Source organism: Ascaphus truei, chromosome 1, assembly GCF_040206685.1.
Source record: "Ascaphus truei isolate aAscTru1 chromosome 1, aAscTru1.hap1, whole genome shotgun sequence".
NCBI lineage: Eukaryota > Metazoa > Chordata > Amphibia > Anura > Ascaphidae > Ascaphus > Ascaphus truei.
This window is the reverse complement of record NC_134483.1, coordinates 160,372,893-160,397,360: the sequence shown is the minus strand read 5'-3', so window position 1 is coordinate 160,397,360 and position 24,468 is coordinate 160,372,893. Positions and strand designations below refer to the sequence as shown.

Below are 24,468 nucleotides of genomic sequence, written 5' to 3'. Positions count from 1 at the left end.
TTACGAACAGGCGATATTCCATAAGATGTCTTTCGTCTACAGAAGAAACCTTACATCTCTAAGGTTTGTCCCAGCACTGGGTGGTGACTAATTGGAAATAGGACCTTGTTTAGCAAGCTGTGCTATTCATAGACCATCAACCCCGTTGTAAAGGTTGTTCTTCATCTGAGATGCATTCAGCATTTTAACATGTGCGTTTCCTTTTTATATATCAAATCAGTTGGTGTGCCATGTTAAATAATTTTGGAGAAATATATATTTTTTTATTTAAGCAAAGGAGGTTAAATACACTCACACTAAATAAAATAAAAAATTCAATATTTATATTCCTCAAGTGAGTGTAAAAGATGTCTTAAGAAAAAAAAAACAATATTAAATAACAATATTTTTGTTTTGAAAAAACTAAGCATATACAGTAGTGATGTATTAATAAATGATCAAAGTAAGTTGTCTCCTTAGATGCCAGATCTGCTGGCCAAAGTATAAGTGGACCACTCTTCATTCAAATGCCCTCAAAAAGAAGAGGGGTGCAAAACATAGCATGAAATCCTTAAGAATATATAATTGGAGAACATCATAAAAAGATTGCGCTCACAAATCTATTTGCCTGGTATTTTGGAGTATCTAACGCTCTGAGTGAGGCCGCTTGTCCTACTTTCTGCTTCTCTGGATCTCTGTTCACAGCTGACCCAGTCCATCAGTTTTTTTTAAAGTTTTTTTTATACCCACTGATGGAACAGTGTGGCAAGCGGGCAACTTCCCCAGCGTCCTGCACTTGGGTAGGTCTGTGGCGCGTCATCCCACATGTATACCTCGATTAAGCCACAGGTAGCGGTGAAACGCATAGGATAAGCTGAACAAGGATAGCTGAGTGCTCTCCATTACACCACTTCCGGGGTTCTATAACCACTTCCCGATCACGTATGTTGACGTGCCTCATATTTACCTGAGTGCATGATGCTGCAGGGGTCTCCTGGGGGGGGGGGGGGAAGTGGCGTCGCCATCTTGCCACGCTACTATCGGTGATGCACGTTCTATCAGTGGGGAAAAATCGGAACCTGGTGGACTGGGTCATCAGAGCAAACGGGGATTCAGGAAAGGAGGAAAAACTGCCTCTGTGGGAATTACATACTCTAAATACCAGAATGCAATCTTTGTATGGTGTTCTCCAACTGCCTATTACAAACCATTTATTTGTTGCTATGTTTTGTGCCTATCTTCTGTTTTTGAGGGCATTTCCTTTTATTACCCTATTAATTAGTGATGTCTTGTTGTGATTTGTGATACCTTGTCTTGGACCAACTAGAAAGTTATTCATGTAGGAAATTATAATGTACGGATATTTCTAAACCTTAGTTCTCCATGTTTATACACAAGACTTGAATAATTTAAAATCTCCATGCACTATCATTTCATCTCTGAAGATGTGTGTGTCCATTAAAGGTTACAACCGTTCTAGCAGCAGCTATATGGCAAGTAGCACTGAATATGCATATAGCCAATACTGTTATGGCTGAAATCCCCCTGTTAAACTGGCATCCCAATTTGCGCTCTGTGATTTGGTTTGCAATCTTCATTAAATTTGCCTATTATATGAGCTGCTTGAAAACTTCAGATACTGTGCCTCCTATAGTTGCTCCAATGGTGCATTTGGGGATTTACAGTGCTCTATACTGAACAGGTTCCAGTATAGAGGTAGGCCGGCAGGCGGCAATAGGATGCAATGCTACAGTTTGTTACAGTGCAGCCCTCAGAGGAGTACTGAAATGCTTCCCTGAAGAGATGATTATTCAACGGAGTGGATTATACTGATGTCAAACAAGCAACCATGTTCCCTGAACTGAAGGAAAACGGTTCTGAGAGCTGAGAATTCATGAGGGATTTATGGAGTTAAAATATGGTTAGGAATACTGCAACATTTTCTACATAACAGAGAAGAAAATACAGACAGTCCTCGGTTATCCAACGGAATCCGTTCTGGAAGTAGCGTTGGATAGTGAAACTGTTGTAAAGCGAGTTCCATCTTATCAGTGGCGGTGAGCGTTGAATAACGCATTCAGGTGTCAAAAACCGGCCCGTAGCGTTTGCATTGTAAAGTGTTGGATATGCCATTCGTTGTAAAGTGAAACGTTGGGTAACGAGGACTACCTGTATTGCAGTATTTATTTATTAGGGAGCCAACAAAGGCATTGAAGGAGTAGGGAAATTAAGAAGATCATTTAGGGCGTACATTGCTATAAGCTACAGAGAGCAGGTTTCAGTAAATGACAGGTGAGCTATTATGTACAGTACTGATTTATAGCTAGACACTAGCCTATTGGTAGTTGTGTTGTCTTTGAAATGGGTGAACATGTTTTAAGACCTAATGCCTTTGTAACTTGGGTAAATAATCTGTGTGCCTTCGTTCAATAAATTAGAATGTCCGCTATTTGGGACAGGGCTTGTTCCACCTAAAACATTTGCTACTGTACATACACCATAAGGAGAAAACAATATATTATACTATGTATAGATAGAAGTGAGGACCCTATTTGAGTACAATGAACGCACCATCCATGGCAATATGAAGGTGTTAAGATGGCAACAGGCTTGGGTAAAAACATGAGGGACAAATTTGGTATGTGGCTTCACAGTTACCACCAAAGAGATAAAAATATGGCTTCACTTGGGTAATGCTAAGTTAAGGGAACCTATTGATTCAGTGCTTCTGACTTCGAGCTATTTGGATGGCTATTGAATATTTTCAGCTTGGGACCAGTCTTGAATGGCCCTTCCACTTCTGAGTTAGACAGATACTGTAGCTGTTTTAGTGTCTATACAGGTCTCCAAAATTTGTACTTCTCTGTACCTACAATTGGGCAGTATATAGATATGGTGGTGATATCGCAATAATAATAATAAAAAGGACGATAAATTCGTATTGACATTTTTTTGTTCTCGTGGTTTTGCCATCAGTCAGTCATGGGAAACGTAAAAAAAAAATAACATTTATTAAAACCTTTATGGGGCAGCAAATGACATGCAGCTTAGATGCCACATATTGGCTTTAAAAATGTAAAAACAAAAATTTTTAAAGGCAGGGCTACTAAATTAAGTGGAACTCCTTCCACTGAGGATCACTTGACCCTGTTTAACCCTTTCTTCCTAATCCCTTTCCCTAAATACCTACTGTTGACACTTAGGAATACTTCTTTTTAACATCTAATACAAAAAAAAACAGCCGGTGTCCTCTTATACAGTCCTATTCAGTTAACTGATGTATGTCCTACCTCCGGCTGAGTGTGGCCTAATACCCTATGGTTGTGCACTCTCGTGGAGACGCAAGAGCAAACTATTGATTTTTGTTTGCCCTCACCCGTTCCAATTGTTAAACTGTGCTTTGCAATTTACCCTTTGGAGATTCCTACAGTCTGTTTTCTCGCTGTATCTGCTGTTTGTAAAGGGCAGAGGTGGCATTGCAGCATTGGTCTCTGGGATTGCACCAGATCTCAGTTCATTGGCAGGGATCCCTGTGGCGTGGTTCTTGCAGTACTCTGGGATTGCACCAGATCTCAGTTCATTGGCAGGGATCCCTGTGGCGTGGTTCTTGCAGTACTCTGGGATTGCACCAGATCTCAGTTCATTGGCAGGGATCACTGGGGCATGGTTCTTGCAGTACTCTGGGATTGCACCAGATCTCAGTTCATTGGCAGGGATCACTGGGGCATGGTTCTTGCAGTACTCTGGGATTGCACCAGATCTCAGTTCATTGGCAGGGATCACTGGGGCATGGTTCTTGCAGTACTCTGGGATTGCACCAGGTCTCTTTGTTCATTGGCAGGGATCCCTGTGGCATGGTTCTTGCTGTAGTCTGCGATTGCACCAGGTCTCTTGGTTCATTGGCAGGGTTCCCTGTGGCATGGTTCTTGCTGTAGTCTGTGATTGCACCAGGTCTCTTGGTTCATTGGCAGGGATCACTGTGGCATGGTTCTTGCTGTAGTCTGGGATTGCACCAGACCTAAATGTGGATGGTTTTCGTTATTTTATTTCTTTTTCAGTGTCCTTAGAGTTGAACTACATGACCAAAAATGTGCTTTGAAGCCTGTTGCAGTCAGAATGTAGAGAATTCAGAGCGGTCTCTTTTTACTGGAGGAAGTCACCCGTACTTTTATTTGGTTTCAGTTAATTAATACCAGCAAGCGTGCTTGCCCAGAAAACCTAGCAAACTAGCGTGAAGCTGACACAACCCAGGGATTAAAGGAAGGGGCAAGGTTGATGGGAAAAGGTCTCTGAAGGGGGGAAATAATCATTTTGGTATAACCGCAGGCAGGTAAGATTTTCTGTGGGGTTAGAACCATAATCCAGGGTGTTCTAGTGCCCCTGGCTGCTTGTAGCATGCTTTGTGTAGTGTAGAAGTTTAATTTGTTCCATGCATGTTGCTATACTTGTACATTCTCTTCTGGGGGCCTAGTTGTACTGGATATTTTGGATAATTGTATCCAGGAACAAATATTCCTTTGTTTTCGTATATAATTTTTCTTATTGAGCTCAGGCAAAGTACGCAGTGCTGCTGCACATAGAATCTTGCAGACACCGTGAGCCCCTGTCTGAGAAACTTACAACTTAAACATTAGTGCCTCAGGCACAAGAAGATACTTCCCAAGGTCAAAAGGAGAACCGACATTGGGATTTGAACTGGGTCCACTCGTTTTGAAGGCCACAAAGCTACACCTCCTCCTGCCTATAAAAGTGTAGGAATCTGCCACATTCATGTGTATTACAGTACTCTCATTGCTTTAAGGCAGAGTAGTACAGCCACAATGCTGGGAGTTTTAATAAGGCATTACATAGGCTTGCATGGGGCTTCTCCTGGGGATATGGTACGGTTAATACTTAATATTACGCTCTTCTATATCTTTGTGCATTATAATGACACTTTCCCACCTAAAAAATGTCTTGCTCGTTTAAGAGGTGCAGTCTAGTCTACTTATCACAGTTCTGGTTTGTTCTGAATGTTGTGTTGTACATAATGTACTAGTTGTATTTGAAAGGGAATGTGTTAAGCAATAGGATAGTTTTGGTGGCTGTATTTAAAGTTAATATTTTGTTTAGAGTAATATGTTTGGTAGACAATCCCCTTTCTGACACTTGTGCCATTTAATGAATATAGTAGAATGCTGTATTTTTGGGTAATGTAATGAAAAATGCTTAATTGGGGCCTGCTTTGTTTTTGGAACGAAAGGAAAAGGAACTCTCTTTCATGATTGCAAATAATTTCAAAGAATATATCTATGAATCTGACATTGTACACAGCGCTGTACATTTTGCAGGCACAGCAAGGTGCTGCAATCTAATTTTTAGTGACAGGATATAGTGTGACTTGAACAAGATCAGAAGGAACAGACTGGGACGAGAACCAAGTTTACCAACTTCAAAGCAGTGACATTACCACTAAGCTATTACTTCTGTCTGTCGTTGCAGTATTGTGTATTATTATTATTATTTTTATGCTCCAGTAATAGACATATGATGTTTGGTTATTCTCAGAACTGACTGTACACAGTGGCTTAAAGCTTTCCCTCCTACCCTTGCTGATTTTTCACTCACGGCCTAGGCTTGCTCATCTCCGCCGTTCTCAACCTTCTGAATCTGCGTGCCCTGTTCAATATGCTGCGAAGCTCTCGCACAACGTTAAATGAACATCCAATCGAGTGAAAGGACGTCTCTGCATCATTCACACCTCCCTAATAATGCTCTAGATCAAGGGTGAGCATCTCCAGTCCTCAAGGGCCACCAACCAGTCAGGTTCTCAGGATATCCCTGCTTCAGCACAGGTGTCTGTCTTAGACTGTCTTGAACCCGGTGGTGGCCCTTGAGGACTGGAGATAGCCACCACTCGTCTAGAGAAAAACCCTCTTGGTGACACTAAATCATGCTCATTACTATATCACAGATGTTAAACAACGAGAAACAAAAATGGCTCCCGACGTTGGTTTACCCAGCTACATTTTGAAAATGTTCAGGTTTTAAAATACTTTCGTTTTGTCGCCAAGATTTAATGCATAAAACCTGTCATCCCTATTATCTACCGGTGGTGCTACATATGTCTGTATGTCTTAAAGATTCCGAGCCAGACAGGGTTATGATGAAACTCTGCCCTGCGACTCCTACTTCCCGATACCCTGAACAAATAAAAATGGGAACAGCCATTTTGAAGATGAAAGGGTTGCTCTCCTTCAACCTCCACATTGTACAATTCTACCACGTGCTGCATCACCTATACCAACTCTCCTCCCACGATCGCCTACATTTAATTAAAGAATGGGGCACTTTTCAGGAGCACGGACACACATACTCGTGTCTGTTCTGCCATCATTATGTAATGCATTTCTTTTTTTGTGAGTAGTAATTGGTATCAAAACCTGCAGTAAAAACCCCAGAATATAATATTGGAGAGCTTGAGGTATGTGGCATGTTAGGAGAGGAGGGTGGCTGCGTGGCAGGAGAGAAGGGGGAATGATAATTGTATGCAGAGTTCTGATGCACCCACTGAGGGGCAGTGCAGTGCAGCAGAACGCCAGCTCTCTAGCTGTGTTCACACAGCATTGCTCATTGAATTGATTCATTTTCTCTGGCTTGGATCACCTGCATTCTATAAAGTGCTCTCTAATATTAAATACTGCCCCAATCAGGACTCACAATAGCAAGGTGGAATTCGAAGAGGCTTATTCAATAGGTTTCTGAAGCAGCCAATCGCACCTCTATTGTCAGATAACGCCCATTAAAGGAGCAATCTAAGCAATATCCTACGTGTTGTTTTTCTCCCCCCCCCCCCCCAACTCTTAATGCCATTTTTAATGAGTCTTAATATACTGAGCATCATTTGATTTCTATAACAGGTTTTAAACACATTCCCAGCAGTGCAAGACCTTTGTAACACTTTCATGTAACACTTTTTTTGTGATCATTAGTTGCCAATATACCCAGCAGTTTGAGCTGTAAGGCTGCGCTTATTGTGCCAGCGACGCGACCGTCGTGTCAAAACAAATGCATTGTCGCCGTCGTCTGCGCTTATAGTGCACGCGACGGAGCGACGGTGCTACCAAAAATCTGGTAGTCAGTTATTTGATTTTTCTTTTTTGGCGACGGTCTCCCCTTGTGGCCAATCAGAGAGCTTCTCCGTCCCTCTGCCCCTTCCCCTTTCTGACGTCACTGGCCTTGTAGCCAGTGACGTCGCCTAAACTTAAAATATAACTTTCGCAATGGCGACGGTGACGTCATCGGTCGCTGTCGCCATAAGCGCGGCCTAACAGATAGTATTAATATCCGGATACATTGTAGTCGCTGAGTTACACTGACTGAAGGATTGATTTGAAACTAAAAGGCAGCCATTTAATGAACACTGGGAAGCAGGATCTTTGCTGATCAATCACGGGAGAATGAATCGATGGGCAACTTAGGTAATTTGTTTTCAATAAAGGTAATCAAAGGCTGCATATAATAAAACTTCTTTTATTTTTTTTTTTTAAAGCTGCTTGGTTATCCTCAGGCGGTGGGAGTTTTCCGCTATGGAGCTAACTGAAAAAGCCCCTAAATCTGTGTTTGTGCGGCTGTTCCCTCTTGGTTGCACTCTGTTTGGTCAGCTCACTGGTTCTGTTCTCCTGTCTGGACTTGAGTCCCTTTCCCCCCACTAATTCACGTGTTTGGCTTTTACAGGGAGGCTGTGTGGATTCAGTGAATCAGAGCTTGGTCCTGCTGCTTATGACCCTTGGACAGCCGGATGTTTCCAAAATCCTGCTGGGACCTTTGTCACCTTACACGTAAGCTATTTTCACAATGTTTAACTTGGACTATCCTGACACAACCTGCCCCTTTATTTAAATAGAGAATATTTTGTGTGTGTATATATCTCAAAGGAACAGGCATGCCATACTTGCAGCAAATGTGATGCTTTAGGCCTCGGGCATGGTCAGCGCCCGTGCTGAGGCGCACTGCTGCTCGGCAGTGAGCCCCTGCAGCCGCAATGAGAGCGGCTTTAGCAGGGGCTCGCGCACGCTTCCGCAAGCGTGTGTCTTAACAAATGTTACGTTTCTGAGCTCGCCGGAGCGCAGGGCCGGTCACATGAGCGGTTCGCCCAATGAGGGCGAACCGGCTCCGTGATGTCACTGGCCCGCCCCAGACACGCCCACGGACGGCGCGCGCTCTAAGGCCAGGGAAAGCACCGCTTTCCCTCAGCCTCAGCGCGCCTCCGCACAGGCGAAGTGTCTATGGACTAAGCCTTAGTGTGTGTGTGTGTGTGTGTGTGTGTGTGTGTGTCACCACCCCCCGCTATAAAGTTACAATATAGTTCGGGAAATAAGCAGATTAAAAAAGGTACTGTGTTTGTCAATTAACTTTTGTGGTGCTCTTTGCTACACAACTAGATACTTCTATTTTGCTCATACTATGGATACCAGTGTCTAGCTGTAGACAGTAATTGCAAGAAGACTTTCCTATAGTCTGTTCTATATACAGTGCAGCAATATAGTCTGTGTTTCATAGTCGTTATGTGGAGAGGTTAATGTATAGAGGGGTATCACAGAATTCCCTTAAAGGCCAGGTCGGACCGCCTGTCCCGCGGGAAGTCTAAGAATGTGAACTGCCCTTTTTCGGTTATCATGGTACCGGTGCTGTGTATGTGAAAGGTACAGTACTGTGATAACTGAAGAATGGTGGTGCCATCAAGAGACGGACGGCATGTGCGATCCTACCGCTTTTTCCCTTCTCCTTTTTGAAGGCGACCGTGAGTCCCTTTTTTAAATGGGCTGCACTCAAAGCTACATCTTCAGAGCAACATAGACAAGGTGGCGCTGGTGGAAGGAATAGCAGCTAAAACCATGAATAATTGGTACTGAAAGCCCTGTGAGGAAACACTGGAAGAACAGCGTGGGGATAGTACATACAGGTTTACATATGTCAGATGCATGGTGAAACCACTTATTTATTTTTTTTTCATTTTTTTTCCCCTGTTCAATTGTTTAATCTGTAAGAAAAAAAGGGGTCACGCGCCTCAGTAGAGGGCTTCAAGGGAAATGTTTACTTTTTTTTGTCTTTTAAAAATAACATGGCTAATTAAATGGGATGAAGCCTATTCGGTGAACCATTTCAACAAGTCACATTTGACCAGAGTGAGGGACCTAACAGAAAAATGGTCGTTGTCATTCTGATTTTTGATTTTCCTTGGTTGTAATATGTATGTTTGCACACACTGGTTCGCTTTTCCCTTGAAGGGTAATTCTCATTCTGCTGCCAAATTGTCTCTAAAACACGGTTATATCGTAAGATGCCGATTCCACGTTCTACATCTTCAATGCAGTAAAATGTTGTGCGTACAGATAGACGCTTCATAGTTATGTTTCTTTAAACTCTTTGCCCAGTTTGATTATTTTTTGCTAGATCGTGTTCCTTCCAAGAGTCACAAAATCTATAATGCACAATAGTTTTGGACATTATCTTTGTGAATTAAACGTGTTAGGTTTTTTTTTTTAATATAAAAATATATGTTGGGTGATTACCTCGATACGTCGCATAGAACTGCAGCATGTGCAGATGTAGCAGTAATTGTTGCAGGGAGACGCACACCTGCTCTAGTAACTTGTATTCTTTTTTTGTTTCAAACAGGTTTTTTTTAATTTGTTTTAGTTATAATCTTTTGGGGGGTGGGGGGGTGAGGGGAGGGTTGTTAACAAAAAAAACCAGCGTAATTAAATTGACAATACATTACAGAAATAATAACAGTAGAAATAATATTTAACAATAATAGTAATAGACAATATATGGGAGAGGCATGAGACTTTAGCGGTAGTAGTCCTAATTTTTCTGTTCTAACTCTGTACGTTACTGGTTTTTAACCCACAAGCTATTTTTAAAGGAAACACCCCCCCCTGCTGATTTGTCCGTTCACAACATATAATATATGACAACATATCAATGTTTTCATAGAATTGAATGGTAATATTTGCAATTTAGGTATATTGCCATGTAGCACTTTTTTTTTACATTTATTTTTGTTAGAACAACTTGTATTTGTTTTTGATCATAAGGATGGGGGGAGGGTACAGGGGGGGGGGAGGAAAGGTAGGGAGAAGAACAATAGAACCAACGATTTAAACAATAATACAATAATATTGATAATCAAAATAATTAATCATATTAATAACAAAATGTGGAAGGTGGAGGAGGAAACAGCAAGAGACAACAGTATCAATAATCTTGGCAATTTTTCTATCTGAATTTGTTTATATTTGTAAATCCTGTCACGCTGTAATATCTCCTGGAAATGATGGGGATTATAGTAACTTGTATTCTAAATGCACTAGGCCCGTGTGGGGAAAGGGGCGGGGCTAACTGGCCAGCAGCGCATTAATGCCGGCCACATTTGTAGGCCAAGTAATTAGAGAGCATATATTAACATGGTGGACATTCAAATTCATGAAATGCTTTTCTTGTTTTGTTTTTGTTTTGTTTGGCAGGATTGAGTTTTTGCGGCACTTGCGAAGTTTTTTCCAGATCATGTTTAAAATTGAAAGCAAGACCTGTGACGAAGATCGCAAAGGAGGGGAGAAGGCACTCCTGACGTGCGTCGGTATCGGATTTTCCAACCTCAGCAGGACGATAAAATAAAAATATTCACAACGAAGAGGACAAGCTAATTTTCCGTATGATCCGTCGAACTCCGAACCAAAAGCTCATGACGTTATAATAGCAGGCAACTAACTCTAGTGCAGGTTGATTTTATACTAGGCCTATAAAACGGTGGAGAATTAGAACAGAGTGCCGTCTCATGACTGCAGCTGAGCTTGTCGTACTGCTGTTTGTATTCACCTGGTGGTGCTGTACCATTAATATGGTCACTGAACTCTAATTTATGGAATAACTATTTCTTATGCTAAAACAAAACTCCATAGTAATCACCACATTTTAGGATTTCTGTTTGTGAAACTTCAATGTGACACGAATGGTTTCCTGTTAGTTGCTGCTTTTTAATGTAGATTGATTAGGTGTGAATAAATATAACCGCGTTCACTAACTTTCCCTTGTGATTAACCTGTTCTGTGCAGGAAGAACTTCCAACCAGTTATGTCCAGCCTTTTATAAGTTAACGTAATATGAAAAGCAACTCTTGGAAAACACAATTCTTCATAAATAGTTATTGAGGCTGAAAGCGCAGTGTGCAACACTACCTCTACAGTAACAATGTTTCTAAATTGAGAATGGTCCAGATGGAGCCAGGTAAGCTTTGTACACCCGGGGACACTGTCTTCCCCATTTATTTTACTGCTCAGATTTTAACCTTGTGCCTGTTGTGATTTGTCATCCACCACACTCCTTTTGTCACATCTCTGAAGGGGACTGTTGTGTTTACTTCTACACACCACCTGTAAAGACTTTTATGGCAACAGCCACTTTAACCTTGGTGATTGTTGCATTGTGTTTTCTCCTGAATTTGTCATATTGATGAATCTGCCAATAGAATATTTTAAAACGTTTATTACATTCCACTACTTGAACTTGTCTCTCTGCCTCAACTGCGTACATCCCCCTTTTTCAGTAAATGGAAAACATTTATGAACAATAAAACCAATTTCAAGGGTCCCTGGGGGCTGCTTTTTAAGATCCTGCTCCAGTTTGTGGATTGTGTTTATTGTACACAGGCCAGGAAAGCTAAAAACCGACGTGCAAGTCCTGTGTGAAGCAAGCTTGACATTACAGCTGGAAACACTCTGGTCAGCACAGTGCTTGCTTTGAAACATGTACTTGGTGTCCTATCCAAACGCAGTTGGGATTAATTATTTAAAGGTTGTAACAGGTACTTCTTTTGGTCAGAGAGCAAAAGGGGACAGTTATTGTATACTCTTAAGAAATATTCAGATCGCTGTTGAATTATAAAGCGATGTTCGTCATTTCCATGTGTGTGCGCATGTGCGTTCTTCAGACAGGACTTGACTAGTAGTTCCAAATAGGAGTTTCTACATACCAAGACGTAAACAGATTTGTGGTAGAAGGAATGGCCAAGTGTTGGTGGTGGACTTTTTTTTCCCCCGAGAGAGAACCTAGATCAAACCCCAGATCCTTATTACCTTGATCAAGTAACTTTGATCTCTGTGAACATCTGTGGTGTTTGAATGATGTGCGCATAGTCTAGTGAGGTCAAAATGGTGCACGACGAAAGGGCGTTGTATTGTACTTGAAGGTATGTGTTATTTGTGACTTTGTAGTGGGTTGATGAGTTTACAATGAATACCAAGAATAATGGATTGCAGCTGGTTTCAGACAAGTGCATTGAATAAATATTTTGATGTACTATTTTTCCAGACAAAATAAAATATCATTTACCAGGAACGTTAACTATTCTAATAGGCTATAATGTAAACTTTTTATGGTCTTAAGTTCAATGTCCCTATAAAAAAAAAAAAAATAGCAATCTGAGTTTGAGCCCCGTTCGTTGTTTTCTTCACGTGTGCGTGCGTCATAAGAAAAGTAGAATTTAAAAAAAAAATGACAGACACTGCTAAATTGCTGTTTGGTGTGGTGCCCATGTTTTGTACATTGAGATTTTAGTCAGACTTTTAAATAAATGAAGTGCAGGTTTTAATGCCTGTGGGTATTGGCAGGTGCAAAGCTTTTTTGACATATTATAAAGGTTTATATAATGGTACAGCAAAACGAACCGTGACTTTAATATAAATCAGGTCCCCACCTTTAACATTTTAACCACTGGATGTTTGTATATTTGCACTGGTATCGCACTTGTTTTCGTTGGACCCCCCCTTTTTTTTTTTATATAGATTTATCATAAGGATGTGTACTGCAATCTATACTGTCCTGTGTCCTGCTTGCACCTGTCTTCCTTACAACTTCCTCTGATATTCCGATTTGCTTCCACCTCTTGGAATGTCTGCCCACATGGGTCCTTACTCACTGATATCATTTTAATTTTTTTATTGGTGACAGTTTAATCTCTCCGTGCACCAAAAAAAATATTCCTAGAATTGTGACTGGTCGCTCAATTTTTTTCTCCCTCGCAAATCACAAATGTGGCAAACAATACAAATTTCAGGGGTGGAAAAGAGAAAATGCACCCATATAAAATTCCTGAGGAAATGATTAATGGAGGTGATCACAACCAAGGTTTGAACAAAAATGGAGGCTAGAAGAAGTGTGTTGCACAGGAAACCAAAAAGGTGGTTAAGAAACCGGGTTATGAAGCTGCTATTGAAATAAAGGGTTACGTCAGACACAACTTAATACAAAGAAAAACGAGTTACAGCGCACAAAGAAATAAAAATAAAAAGCTGAGTGTGCTGTGCACGCGCATAGTAAGTGAAACTTCTTTGACTTTTGTCACAGAAATTGACTTATAATGCGCGTGCTCGGCACATGTGTCAGTCAGTGTATGTGTCAGTGAGTGAGTATGTATGTATGTGTGTCAGTCAGAGAGTATGTATGTGTGTCAGTCAGTGTGTGCATGTGTGTCAGTCAGTGTGTGCGCGTGTGTGTGTGTGTGTGTGTGTGTGTGTGTGTGTCAGTCAGTGTGTGTGTGTGAGTGTGTGTCAGTCAGTGTGTGTGTGTGTGTCAGTCACTGTGTGTTTGTGTGTGTGTGTGTGTGTGTGTCAGTGTGTGTGTCAGTCAGTGTATGTCTCTCTCTGTGTTGTGTGAATGTCTCTGTGTCGGTCAATGTATGTGCGTGTGTGTGCGTGTGTCAGTCAGTGTGTGCATATGTGAGCGTGAGTCAGTGTGAGCGTGAGTCAGTGTGTGAGCGTGAGTCAGTCAGTCAGTGTGTGAGCGTGAGTCAGTCAGTGTGTGAGCGTGAGTCAGTCAGTATGAGAGTGAGTCAGTTTATGTCTCTCTCTGTGTTGTGTGAATGTCTAGTGTTGTGTTGTGTTGTGCCCCCCTCGCACGCAAATTCTGCCCCCCCCCTCCCTCCGCTCCCACGCAAATTCTGCCCCTCCCCTTGCACGCAAATTCTGCCCCCCTCCCCTCGCACGCAAATTCTGCCCTCCCCTCGCACGCAAATTCTGCACCCCCCCACCGCGGGGTACATGCGCCCGGCACGGGCATGAGTGACTGAGCCCCTGTGCCGCCCGGGTTTGTGCCGTGTGCCAGTGGAGGGCTGAAGGACTAGGAGCGTGTGGGGGGACATGGCAGCGGAACAGCGGCCGTTTGGAGCGGCGGAACAGCGGCCGTTAGGAGCGGCGGCTATCGCTGCCGCATGTCAGCAACCGAGTGTGGGGGTGTGTGTGGGGGGGTGGGGTTTGCGGCGGCGATTAGGAGCGGCGCCGGCGGCTATCGCCGCCGCCACATGTGACAGGGGACGTGTGAGCGGAGTGGCGTCCATTACGTGATGTCACTTCCGTTTCACATTTCGCCCCCCATCTATCCAGTTTTATCCCATCAGAGGTGCCACTAAAGAAGTTTCACTTCAAAAATATATATATATAATATATAATATTAAATACTTGTAATTTAAAGAAACAGTCTCTAGCTCTGTGTTGTAAAAGAATTGATTTTAAATATAATCTGGGCAGAGATCATGCAGTTGTGGTAATTCTTACCGGGTTTCTGGCCCCCCAACTGCCTTGGCAAGATCCAGATGCAGCAAGGCTCGCTGTCCCCAGTGTAGCGGTAGAAGAAGCAAAAGTCTGCGTAAGTCGAGATCCGCATTAAGCCTCCTTGCCGCGAACACAGTGCTCGCAGCACTGAAGACTCGTGGTCTTATTACATCTGTAAGGTGTGAGGTACGGAAAGCCATGTCCATGAGGCACGGAAAGCCATGTCCATGAGGCACGGAAAGCCATGTCCATGAGACACGGAAAGCCATGTCCATGAGGCACGGAAAGCCATGTCCATGAGACACGGAAAGCCATGTCCATGAGACACGGAAAGCCATGTCCATGAGGCACGGAAAGCCATGTCCATGAGACACGGAAAGCCATGTCCATGAGACACGGAAAGCCATGTCCATGAGGCACGGAAAGCCATGTCCACAAGGCCTAACTATTTTTGTTCTTGGTTCTAAAGGAAAAAAATGAATAAACTAACCAACATTTGGAAAAGGGGGGAAAATAACCATTGGCTTGAAGCATTCTGTATAAATCACTAAACCATAATGTAGGGCAGGCATAGGAAAAGTGAAGCTAAATTAAGACTAAATTGAGAATATGACCGCACAATTACCCCTGCAAATTACATTTCTCATGAGTGTTTTTTGCATGGTATTTGTACAGGCCCGTCATTTAAAAAGAAGTAAATAAAATATATGTATGTAGCTATCTCTACTGTGTTAGCCGAGCTTAGTAATCAAAAACGAATAGACGATACTGTTCTGCATTTCATTAGCCACAGAACAATATCGTCTATTCATTTAAAAAATAAAAAATAAATATATCCATCCATCAACCAAGTGCTGTACTGGCTGAACTTTTTTCATATATAACTAGGTGTGCAGTAAAGAAACTGGGACAAATGTGATTCTTGATATTGTTTGTTTTTTTGTGTGTAACCCGGTCCCCAGCAGGCATAGGGGCATGTGACACATGATGCCAGGGAGCCAATCACACGGCAGAGATCTTCTGCAGAGGCAGTTACATTCCGCGCATTTAAACAAGGAAGGCAGTTGGAGCCGGGACTCAAAAGGGACAGTGTGTATGTGCAGGGGTCTGTGACCCTCTGCACGAGGACAGAGACCCCCTAGGCCCAAGTCGCCCTAGATTGTGGCTGCTCTAGGGAAGGCCCCATTAGTTAGGGACCCTGCCTTTAGTGGTTAGCCAGAATAGGGCCAGAGCTGCTTCTGGAGCATCTTGTTATCTGCAGTCTGGGACCAGAGAGAAGAGAGGGAGCGAACATCACCGCAAGGGTCACTTCAGTGGGAGGTGTTCGGCCGGCGGAGGATATCGCAGGATCGGCGGATCCCTTTATTCTCCTTGTCAGCGCGCCCGGGTGTGGACGCACCCGGCAGGTACCTCTTCACCAAACGTGCACCAATACTACTGTACAGTAAGGCGCTGATCACGCCTGGAAGGGAGGGTATCTTTTGGGGACACTCAGAGGGTGAGGTGACCCCGGGACTCTTCTGGTATTGTGGACATGGTGTGGGGTACACGGTGGGACAAAGCGCTGCGCGGCTAGTGATAACTGTGATAGCTGTAACCAGTAGTCATATCCTCTGTGTTGATTAGTTTATGCAATAACCTTTTACTGTCATATGTAATCTGTGAGCTGTTATTATTGGTTCCTGTTCGGGGTTATCTCATAATTGGGATCCTGTGCAGGTGGAGGCGCTGCCACTTTATATATTTGTTAACCCAGGCTCCCAGTGGCGGAGGCTCAGCTCTCTTTGAGCCTACAGGTAACGCCAGCACCAGTAGTACCTTCATGCTAGAGGGGAAAAGGGGCTACATTTGAATACCATAAATGTAGATTAGAACTCCTTCAACTGGTTTTGATCTAATCAACAACTATATTATAGATATAAACCATGTGAGCCATAACCCTGTCCCTTTTCCGTTTATACTCCATCTGATTTGATGACATTCTGCGCCTGTGAATTTGCCATAACACTGTGTGATGGGTAGAGATGGACAAACTTATCCAAATTCCATGAGAGAACCGTGGCCTAAACCAGCTGCTTTTGAGCGCTACTGCTCACTCATGTTGCTAATCTGGCAATTGCCATATCTCGTGCTACTATAGCGTAAGGTCTACCAGGAAACTACAATATCAAAACTAAATTATTACACTATAGTGAACTATACAATATTAAAACAAAATTAATTTATTAATTGAACCATATAAACATGAAACTACAATATTAAAACAAAATTGTGAGCTAAATAAGAAGTCATACTTTGTTTTTATTTGAATCCTATGTTGGGGGCCATCTAGTGTATTGGTGCTCTGCTTCAGCTGGAGTCGCTGTCATCTAGTGTACACCGCACCCACAGTTTGGTAGATCACAGATGTCCAGGTAGACCTCGCGCTATAGTAGCACCCATATCTCAGGTATATTGAGCTGGCAGCCAAGAAGTAGTCTGCTTTTTTTTAAAAAAAATAAGCTAGGGGAGGGGGTTCCAGGTGTGAGCAGTGAGATGTAGAGCTCAGAAGTATGCTGTGACAATAGGTTTCCAGCAGCTAGTTTAGCTCACTGCTAAACTGGCAGCCCCTGAATAGCACTGGTTGTGGGTTCTGATCCGGTTGGACCTGACAGCAGTACCCTCCTCCTAATAAGGTGCCTTAGGCTTGTCAATGTAGTTCCTATGGAAAGCCTTTTAGGAAGAGTGGGGTGAGAATCATTTAAATAAACCTTGCATATCTCCTGCGTATCTACGGTGTGGTCGTTGTTGAGCACAGCTGTCTCCATATGCTATTTGTAGGGAGGTTTGAAAAGATGTATAGAGTCATACCCCGCATTAACGTGCGCAATGGGACCGGAGCATGTATGTAAAGCGAAAATGTACTTAAAGTGAAGAACTACCTTTTCCCCACTTATCGATGCATGTACTGTACTGCAATCGTCATATACGTGCATAACTGATGTAAATAACGCATGTGTAACAGGCTCTATAGTCTCCCCGCTTGCGCACAGCTTTGGTACAGGTAGGGAGCCGGTATTGCTGTTCAGGACGTGCTGACAGGCGCATGCGTGAGCTGCTGTTTTCCTATTGAGCGATATGTACTTACTCGCGAGTGTACTTAAAGTGAGTGTCCTTAAAGCGGGGTATGTATGTACAGTATAGTGCTTGGAAGTCTACTAAAATAAGTCTCCTCTCCCCCTTCCGCTCCCCCCCCACCCCCCTCCCTCCCACAGATCAAAGGAACTTGCCAATTTGAATTTCTGAGAAAGGTTTGCCCATCTCTAGTGATTTATTGATGAGCACAAAGAAAGGCAGGTTCATGGATTGGAGACCAATTTCTGCACATTTTCACTTTTGTGCTACCTGATGGAGACGAACCAAATGTATTTAACCGCTTGGGTGCAGCGGCAGATTTCCGCCCCATGGCACTTAGCTGTTGCGGCTACCTCCTTGCTGACACCCCCCTCCTCCTGACGCTGTGCACATCAGCGGCGTTGCCATGGCAATGACACCGTGTGAAGTCGCGGTGACGCCCATTGCGTCATTTGACGCTGCAGTTCAGAAGGAGGGCGGCAGATAAGGAGGCGACCGCAACAGCGAAGTGACCTCATTCGGCCCGAAGGTACGGCAAAGGTATTGGGGGGGGGGGGGGTAGACAGTTTTGCCGCCCCAAAATTTTTGCTGCCGTAGTCTCGGGCCTAATAGGCAATCCCCCACTGCTTGGGTGACCTGATGACGTCTAGTGAGGGTCAGGTGGGTTGAGACTGCCATGTTTTTGCACATTTTCTAAGAGACTGTAATTTGATGGGGAGAGGGGGCCCCTCTTCTTCCTTGCACGTCACTACAGTGATGTTGCGACCACGTTCTCAAGATGGGATGGAGGTGCAGCTTTTTGATCATTTCCACGTTCTTTTTTCAATCATAAAATTCAACCAAGGGTTCACAAATACTTTAGAAAAACATTCTTAATGTAATTATGAAGTTGAATATTTTCTGACGAGTCAACAGTTTAGATGCAAAAAAAAAAAAAAAAAAAATCCCGGTTTTTACATTATTGTACAAATATGGCACAAATGATATGTGCTTTGTCAATGTAGGGAAATGCAAACTTTCATAAACTTTTTGAGGGGTCAGAAAATTGCGGTTCCATTTCAGTTCTGGTTAGCTTCCACTGCCAGGTAAACATACTGGTGAGCAATGGGGGGTTTGTATTTATGGGTTTATTATGAAAACATTTTACAGAACATCTTCTGCGATGAGGACTGACTCATGATAACATGAAATCAATAAACGTCTGTGTGGTAGACGGTTTTTAAATAGCCTGAAAATCAAGCTACGAGCTTAGGATCTTTAGCAAAGGTCAGGCTTATCGCTCTCCACCCACAATGTTGATGTCTGCATTGCTCATTTTTATAAGCAGTCACGAACAACGTTGACCTGAAAAGACCACAGCTGCAACTCGATGTAACGTGTATTTGTTTTAGGGAGATTCAAGCATAACAATGGAAAATCCTGAAGTTATTACTGCTACAACTAATGCCATTTATTTAGTTAGTGTGTTTAATATGTAAGGCTGGCATTCGCAATATATTTGTATTTTACATTTGTTTTTATGTTGTACAGCAGGGCCCCGCTTCTCGGCAATCCGCTGATACGGCGGCACCGAGAAGGGGGCCGCCATGTTCAATTTTAAATCGCGCATGCGCAGAATGGGCGGGTGTGCCCGGCACACACGCGCAGACCTCAGGTTGCGCGCGCAGCGTATAGATCGCACATGCGCAGAACAGCGAAAATGCTGGTTTGCGCATGCGCAGCACTGGAAATCGCCGGATCCGCTTTCCGACGATTTTCACTATACGGCGGGTCTCTGGAACAGAACCCGCTGTATGCCCGGAGCCCTGTTGTATCAGAAAATCTGAAGCATTGTTTAGGTGTTTTTGGTTTTTTTTCTTTAAAATTAGAAATGGATTGGAGTGTTTCACAATAATGTGAATATGTGTTGGTTAGGATAACAGGATACAGAGTCTCCATCGGTGGTTGTGGGTACAAACAGGACAAGCTTTAGGGTTCCTCTCAGTTCTTCACTTGGTGCAGCGCCTCCATTCCCCACAGGCCCCTGCAGAAATGGGTGCAGTCCCTGCATGAAAACCCTCCGGTACTCCCCCTGATTAACTGCACTCAGGCAGGAGTATAAAACGGGATCAGATCTTTATTCAACAGCATACAACAGGTACACTTCTTCAAAGGATCCCTGGACTCAAGCTAAGAAGCTTGAGGCCCCAAAGGTTTATCCTTGGCTCCCTTATTCCCTGGTGAAATAAGGGGTAGTATCCCACTCACCTGAGGGAGGGGGATTTTGGCATTCAGAACTCAACTCCTAGAATTTGGCTCTGCAGACCCTTTTGTATCAAGGGGGAAGGTCTCCGGTCTGAGCCTTTAATATGGCAGAACATAGACCCTAGGCCCACCCCCCTGTCACTCAAGGGAGCTGCTTACTGCAGGGGAAACCCCAGATTAACACTGCCTGCACTGGTTTTATGTTTTAGGCAGGGCAGATTAGTAGCCAAGAGGATACATGGCCACACTAATGAAAGACATGAGGCAAAAAAAAGACTGTCGATACAGCAATTTCTGTTATGCAATACAGTCCCCAGGTAATACAAGGCTGAATGTGAGTGAGCAATGGGTGGGAAGCTTTGTTTGCATGTTATTTTGGACCATTACACAGGTACATTTCCCATTGTTTCCAAATATAAGGAAAATGTATGAATTTACACAAAGCGTATATCTGCATATTACACATAAAAGGCTTAAATATGTGAACTTGTCATGTGTTAGGAAAGAACAAAATGGACCACGAAAACTTGTAGTTTGTACCCCAGCCATATTGGGGTCTATTTATCAAAGTAAAAGTGCAGCAATTCTGCGGCAAACCACTGCACAAGATGCATCAAAAAAGCCTATTGATTTTAATGACTCTTTTTCGATGCATACAGTGCAGTTTTTTCAATACTGTACTTGCTGAACTTTTGTGAATTTTGCTGATAATAGAAACAGTAGTAATAAAGATAATGGCACATCTCTGCATAAAGGAGGGTTAGTTTTCCTAAATGCTAGAGAAAACAATCCTGCTTTCTATTTGATATTTAAATGCCTATTGCATACAAGAAAATCTAGACAATATATTCCATTTAAAGGAAAGGCTTTTTTTTGCATCAAAATGTAAACTGGGTAATGGCTGTATAACTAAAACACTGGTTGAAGGTGCAGTAAGTCACCATACGGTCTCTTCAAATAAATGTGCTGTAAGGTTCTTTAAGCCAAATATTGTAGACGGGGCCAAAGATCTGCTTCATTTAAACCTGGTAAACATTGGCCATAATTCAAGAACATATACACTAGTTATGCTATAAAAACAAAATTTAAATGTTTAAAAAAAAGACAGATGCACAATATTCCTTTCAATGAAAGGGCAACTGAAAGTGTGTAGCTAGAAAACATATTGCACCAGCTAGTATTTCCATTGTTCAACTACTGATTTGAGAACCTTTGTAAAATGCAATTTTTAATGGTTCTACAACTAGGGTGACCAGGCGTCCCGGTTTTGCCGGGACAGTCCCGGTTTTTTATGTGCTGTCCCGGAAATGTCCCGGGTTTTCCGTCATGTTCCCGTTTTTTTTTTTTTATATTTGTCGGCGGTGCACTGGGGGGGCGGCGGCGGCGGCGGCGAGGAGAATACAGCAGCTCGGCCGGTGAGTATTTTTTATTAATGCCAGGGGTCGGGCTTCTGTAGAAACATGCCGAGCTGGGCCGCATGTGATTGGATGGAGGATGTTGGGGCGGGGCTTTGGCTCTCCCTGGCTTTTCCTCCCCCAGCTCTCTGGACCTCCTTCCGCCACCCGCTTCCTCCAGCTACCCGGCTCTCCCTCCCTCCGGCACCCCCTCTCCCCGGCTCGTGCTCCATCACCCCAAGAGCCCGCTCTCCATCCTCCCCAGAGCCCGCTCTCCATCCTCCCCAGAGCCCGCTCTCCATCCCCCCCAGAGCCCGCTCTCCATCCCCCCCAGAGAGGAGGGGAGAGAGGCGGAGATGAAAGATGCAGGGGGGGAGGAGATGAAAGATGCAGGGGGGAGGAGAGATGAAAGATACAGGGGGGGGGGAGAGATGAAAGCTGCAGGGGAGGGAGAGATAGGAGTTGCAGGTCGAGGGAGAGATGGGCGATGCAGGGGGGGAGAGATGGGGGATGCAGGGGCGGGGGGAGAGATGGGGGATGCAGGGGCGGGGGGAGAGATGGGGGATGCCGGGGCGGGGGGAGAGATGGGGGATGCCGGGGCGGGGGGAGAGATGGGGGATGCCGGGGCGGGGGGAGAGATGGGGGATGCAGGGGCAGGGGGAGAGATGGGGAATGCAGGGGCGGGGGGAGAGATGGGAGATGCAGGGGCGGGGGGAGAGATGGGAGATGCAGGGGCGGGGGGAGAGATGGGAGATGCAGGGGCGGGGGGAGAGATGGGAGATGCAGGGGCGGGGGGAGAGATGGGAGATGCAGGGGCGGGGGGAGAGGTGGGAGATGCAGGGGCGGGGGGAGAGATGGGAGATGCAGGGGCGGGGGGAGAGATAGGAGTTGCAGGGGGGGGGAGAGATGGGAGATGCAGGGGCAGGGGGAGAGATGGGAGATACAGGGGCGGGGGGAGAGGTGGGAGATGCAGGGGGGGGGAGAGATGGGAGATGCAGGGGCGGGGGGAGAGATGGGAGATGCAGGGGCGGGGGGAGAGGTGGGAGATACAGGGGCGGGGGGAGAGGTGGGAGATGCAGGGGGGGGGAGAGATGGGGGGTGCAGGGGCGGGGGGAGAGATGGGAGATGCAGGGGCGGGGGGAGAGGTGGGAGATGCAGGGGGGGGAGAGATGGGAGATGCAGGGGTGGGGGAGAGATGGGAGATGCAGGGGGGGAGAGATGGGGGGAGAGATGGGAGATGCGAGGGGGGAGAGATGGGAGATGCAGGGGGAGGGAGAGATGGGGGATGCAGGGGCGGGGGGAGAGATGGGAGATGCGAGGGGGGAGAGATGGGAGATGCAGGGGCGGGGGAGAGATGGGAGATGCAGGGGGAGGGAGAGATGGGAGATGCATGGGGGGGGAGAGATGGGAGATGCAGGGGCGGGGGAGAGATGGGAGATGCAGGGGCGGGGGAGAGATGGGAGATGCAGGGGCGGGGGAGAGATGGGAGATGCAGCGGCGGGGGAGAGATGGGAGATGCAGGGGTGGGGGAGAGATGGGAGATGCAGGGGCGGGGGAGAGATGGGAGATGCAGGGGGAGGGACAGATGGGAGATGCAGGGGCGGGGGGAGAGATGGGAGATGCGGGGGGAGAGATGGGAGATGCAGGGGCGGGGGAGAGATGGGAGATGCAGGGGCGGGGGGAGAGATGGGAGATGCAGGGGGAGGGAGAGATGGGAGATGCAGGGGCGGGGGGAGAGATGGGAGATGCAGGGGCGGGGGAGAGATGGGAGATGCAGGGGCGGGGGGAGAGATGGGAGATGCAGGGGCGGGGGAGAGATGGGAGATGCAGGGGTGGGGGGAGAGATGGGAGATGCAGGGGGGGAGAGATGGGGGATGCGAGGGGGGAGAGATGGGAGATGCGAGGGGGGAGAGATGGGAGATGCAGGGGCGGGGGAGAGATGGGAGATGCGAGGGGGGAGAGATGGGGGATGCGAGGGGGGAGAGATGGGAGATGCGAGGGGGGAGAGATGGGAGATGCAGGGGCGGGGGAGAGATGGGAGATGCAGGGGCGGGGGAGAGATGGGAGATGCAGGGGCGGGGGGAGAGATGGGAGATGCAGGGGGAGGGAGAGATGGGAGATGCAGGGGCGGGGGGAGAGATGGGAGATGCAGGGGCGGGGGAGAGATGGGAGATGCAGGGGCGGGGGGAGAGATGGGAGATGCAGGGGCGGGGGAGAGATGGGAGATGCAGGGGTGGGGGGAGAGATGGGAGATGCAGGGGGGGAGAGATGGGGGATGCGAGGGGGGAGAGATGGGAGATGCGAGGGGGGAGAGATGGGAGATGCAGGGGGAGGGAGAGATGGGGGATGCAGGGGCGGGGGGAGAGATGGGAGATGCGAGGGGGGAGAGATGGGAGATGCAGGGGCGGGGGAGAGATGGGAGATGCAGGGGGAGGGAGAGATGGGAGATGCATGGGGGGGGAGAGATGGGAGATGCAGGGGCGGGGGAGAGATGGGAGATGCAGGGGCGGGGGAGAGATGGGAGATGCAGGGGCGGGGGAGAGATGGGAGATGCAGGGGCGGGGGAGAGATGGGAGATGCAGGGGTGGGGGAGAGATGGGAGATGCAGGGGTGGGGGAGAGATGGGAGATGCAGGGGCGGGGGGAGAGATGGGAGATGCAGCGGCGGGGGAGAGATGGGAGATGCAGGGGTGGGGGAGAGATGGGAGATGCAGGGGCGGGGGAGAGATGGGAGATGCAGGGGGAGGGAGAGATGGGAGATGCAGGGGGAGGGAGAGATGGGAGATGCAGGGGCGGGGGGAGAGATGGGAGATGCGGGGGGAGAGATGGGAGATGTAGGGGCGGGGGAGAGATGGGAGATGCAGGGGGAGGGAGAGATGGGAGATGCATGGGGGGGGAGAGATGGGAGATGCAGGGGCGGGGGAGAGATGGGAGATGCAGGGGCGGGGGAGAGATGGGAGATGCAGGGGCGGGGGAGAGATGGGAGATGCAGGGGCGGGGGAGAGATGGGAGATGCAGGGGCGGGGGAGAGATGGGAGATGCAGGGGTGGGGGAGAGATGGGAGATGCAGGGGCGGGGGGAGAGATGGGAGATGCAGCGGCGGGGGAGAGATGGGAGATGCAGGGGTGGGGGAGAGATGGGAGATGC

General features: G+C 46.1%; 1 protein-coding gene and 1 long non-coding RNA gene across 3 annotated transcripts in view; both read left to right on the top strand.

Moving 5' to 3' along the window:
* RCL1 (RNA terminal phosphate cyclase like 1) overlaps positions 1-11,639 on the top strand; it is a 34,147-nt gene extending 22,508 nt beyond the window's left edge. For both annotated transcript variants that reach the window (XM_075596844.1, XM_075596854.1), the window contains exons 8-9: positions 7,696-7,799; positions 10,491-11,639. In XM_075596844.1, coding sequence (XP_075452959.1) covers positions 7,696-7,799; positions 10,491-10,641 — 255 coding nt within the window. In that variant the 3' untranslated portion in view covers positions 10,642-11,639. The remainder of the gene's footprint in view (positions 1-7,695; positions 7,800-10,490) is intronic.
* Positions 11,640-14,885: 3,246 nt separating this feature from the next.
* LOC142493205 (uncharacterized) overlaps positions 14,886-24,468 on the top strand; it is a 58,808-nt gene continuing 49,225 nt past the window's right edge. Inside the window, exon 1 of the long non-coding RNA XR_012801042.1 lies at positions 14,886-15,976. This is a non-coding gene — a long non-coding RNA (uncharacterized LOC142493205). The remainder of the gene's footprint in view (positions 15,977-24,468) is intronic.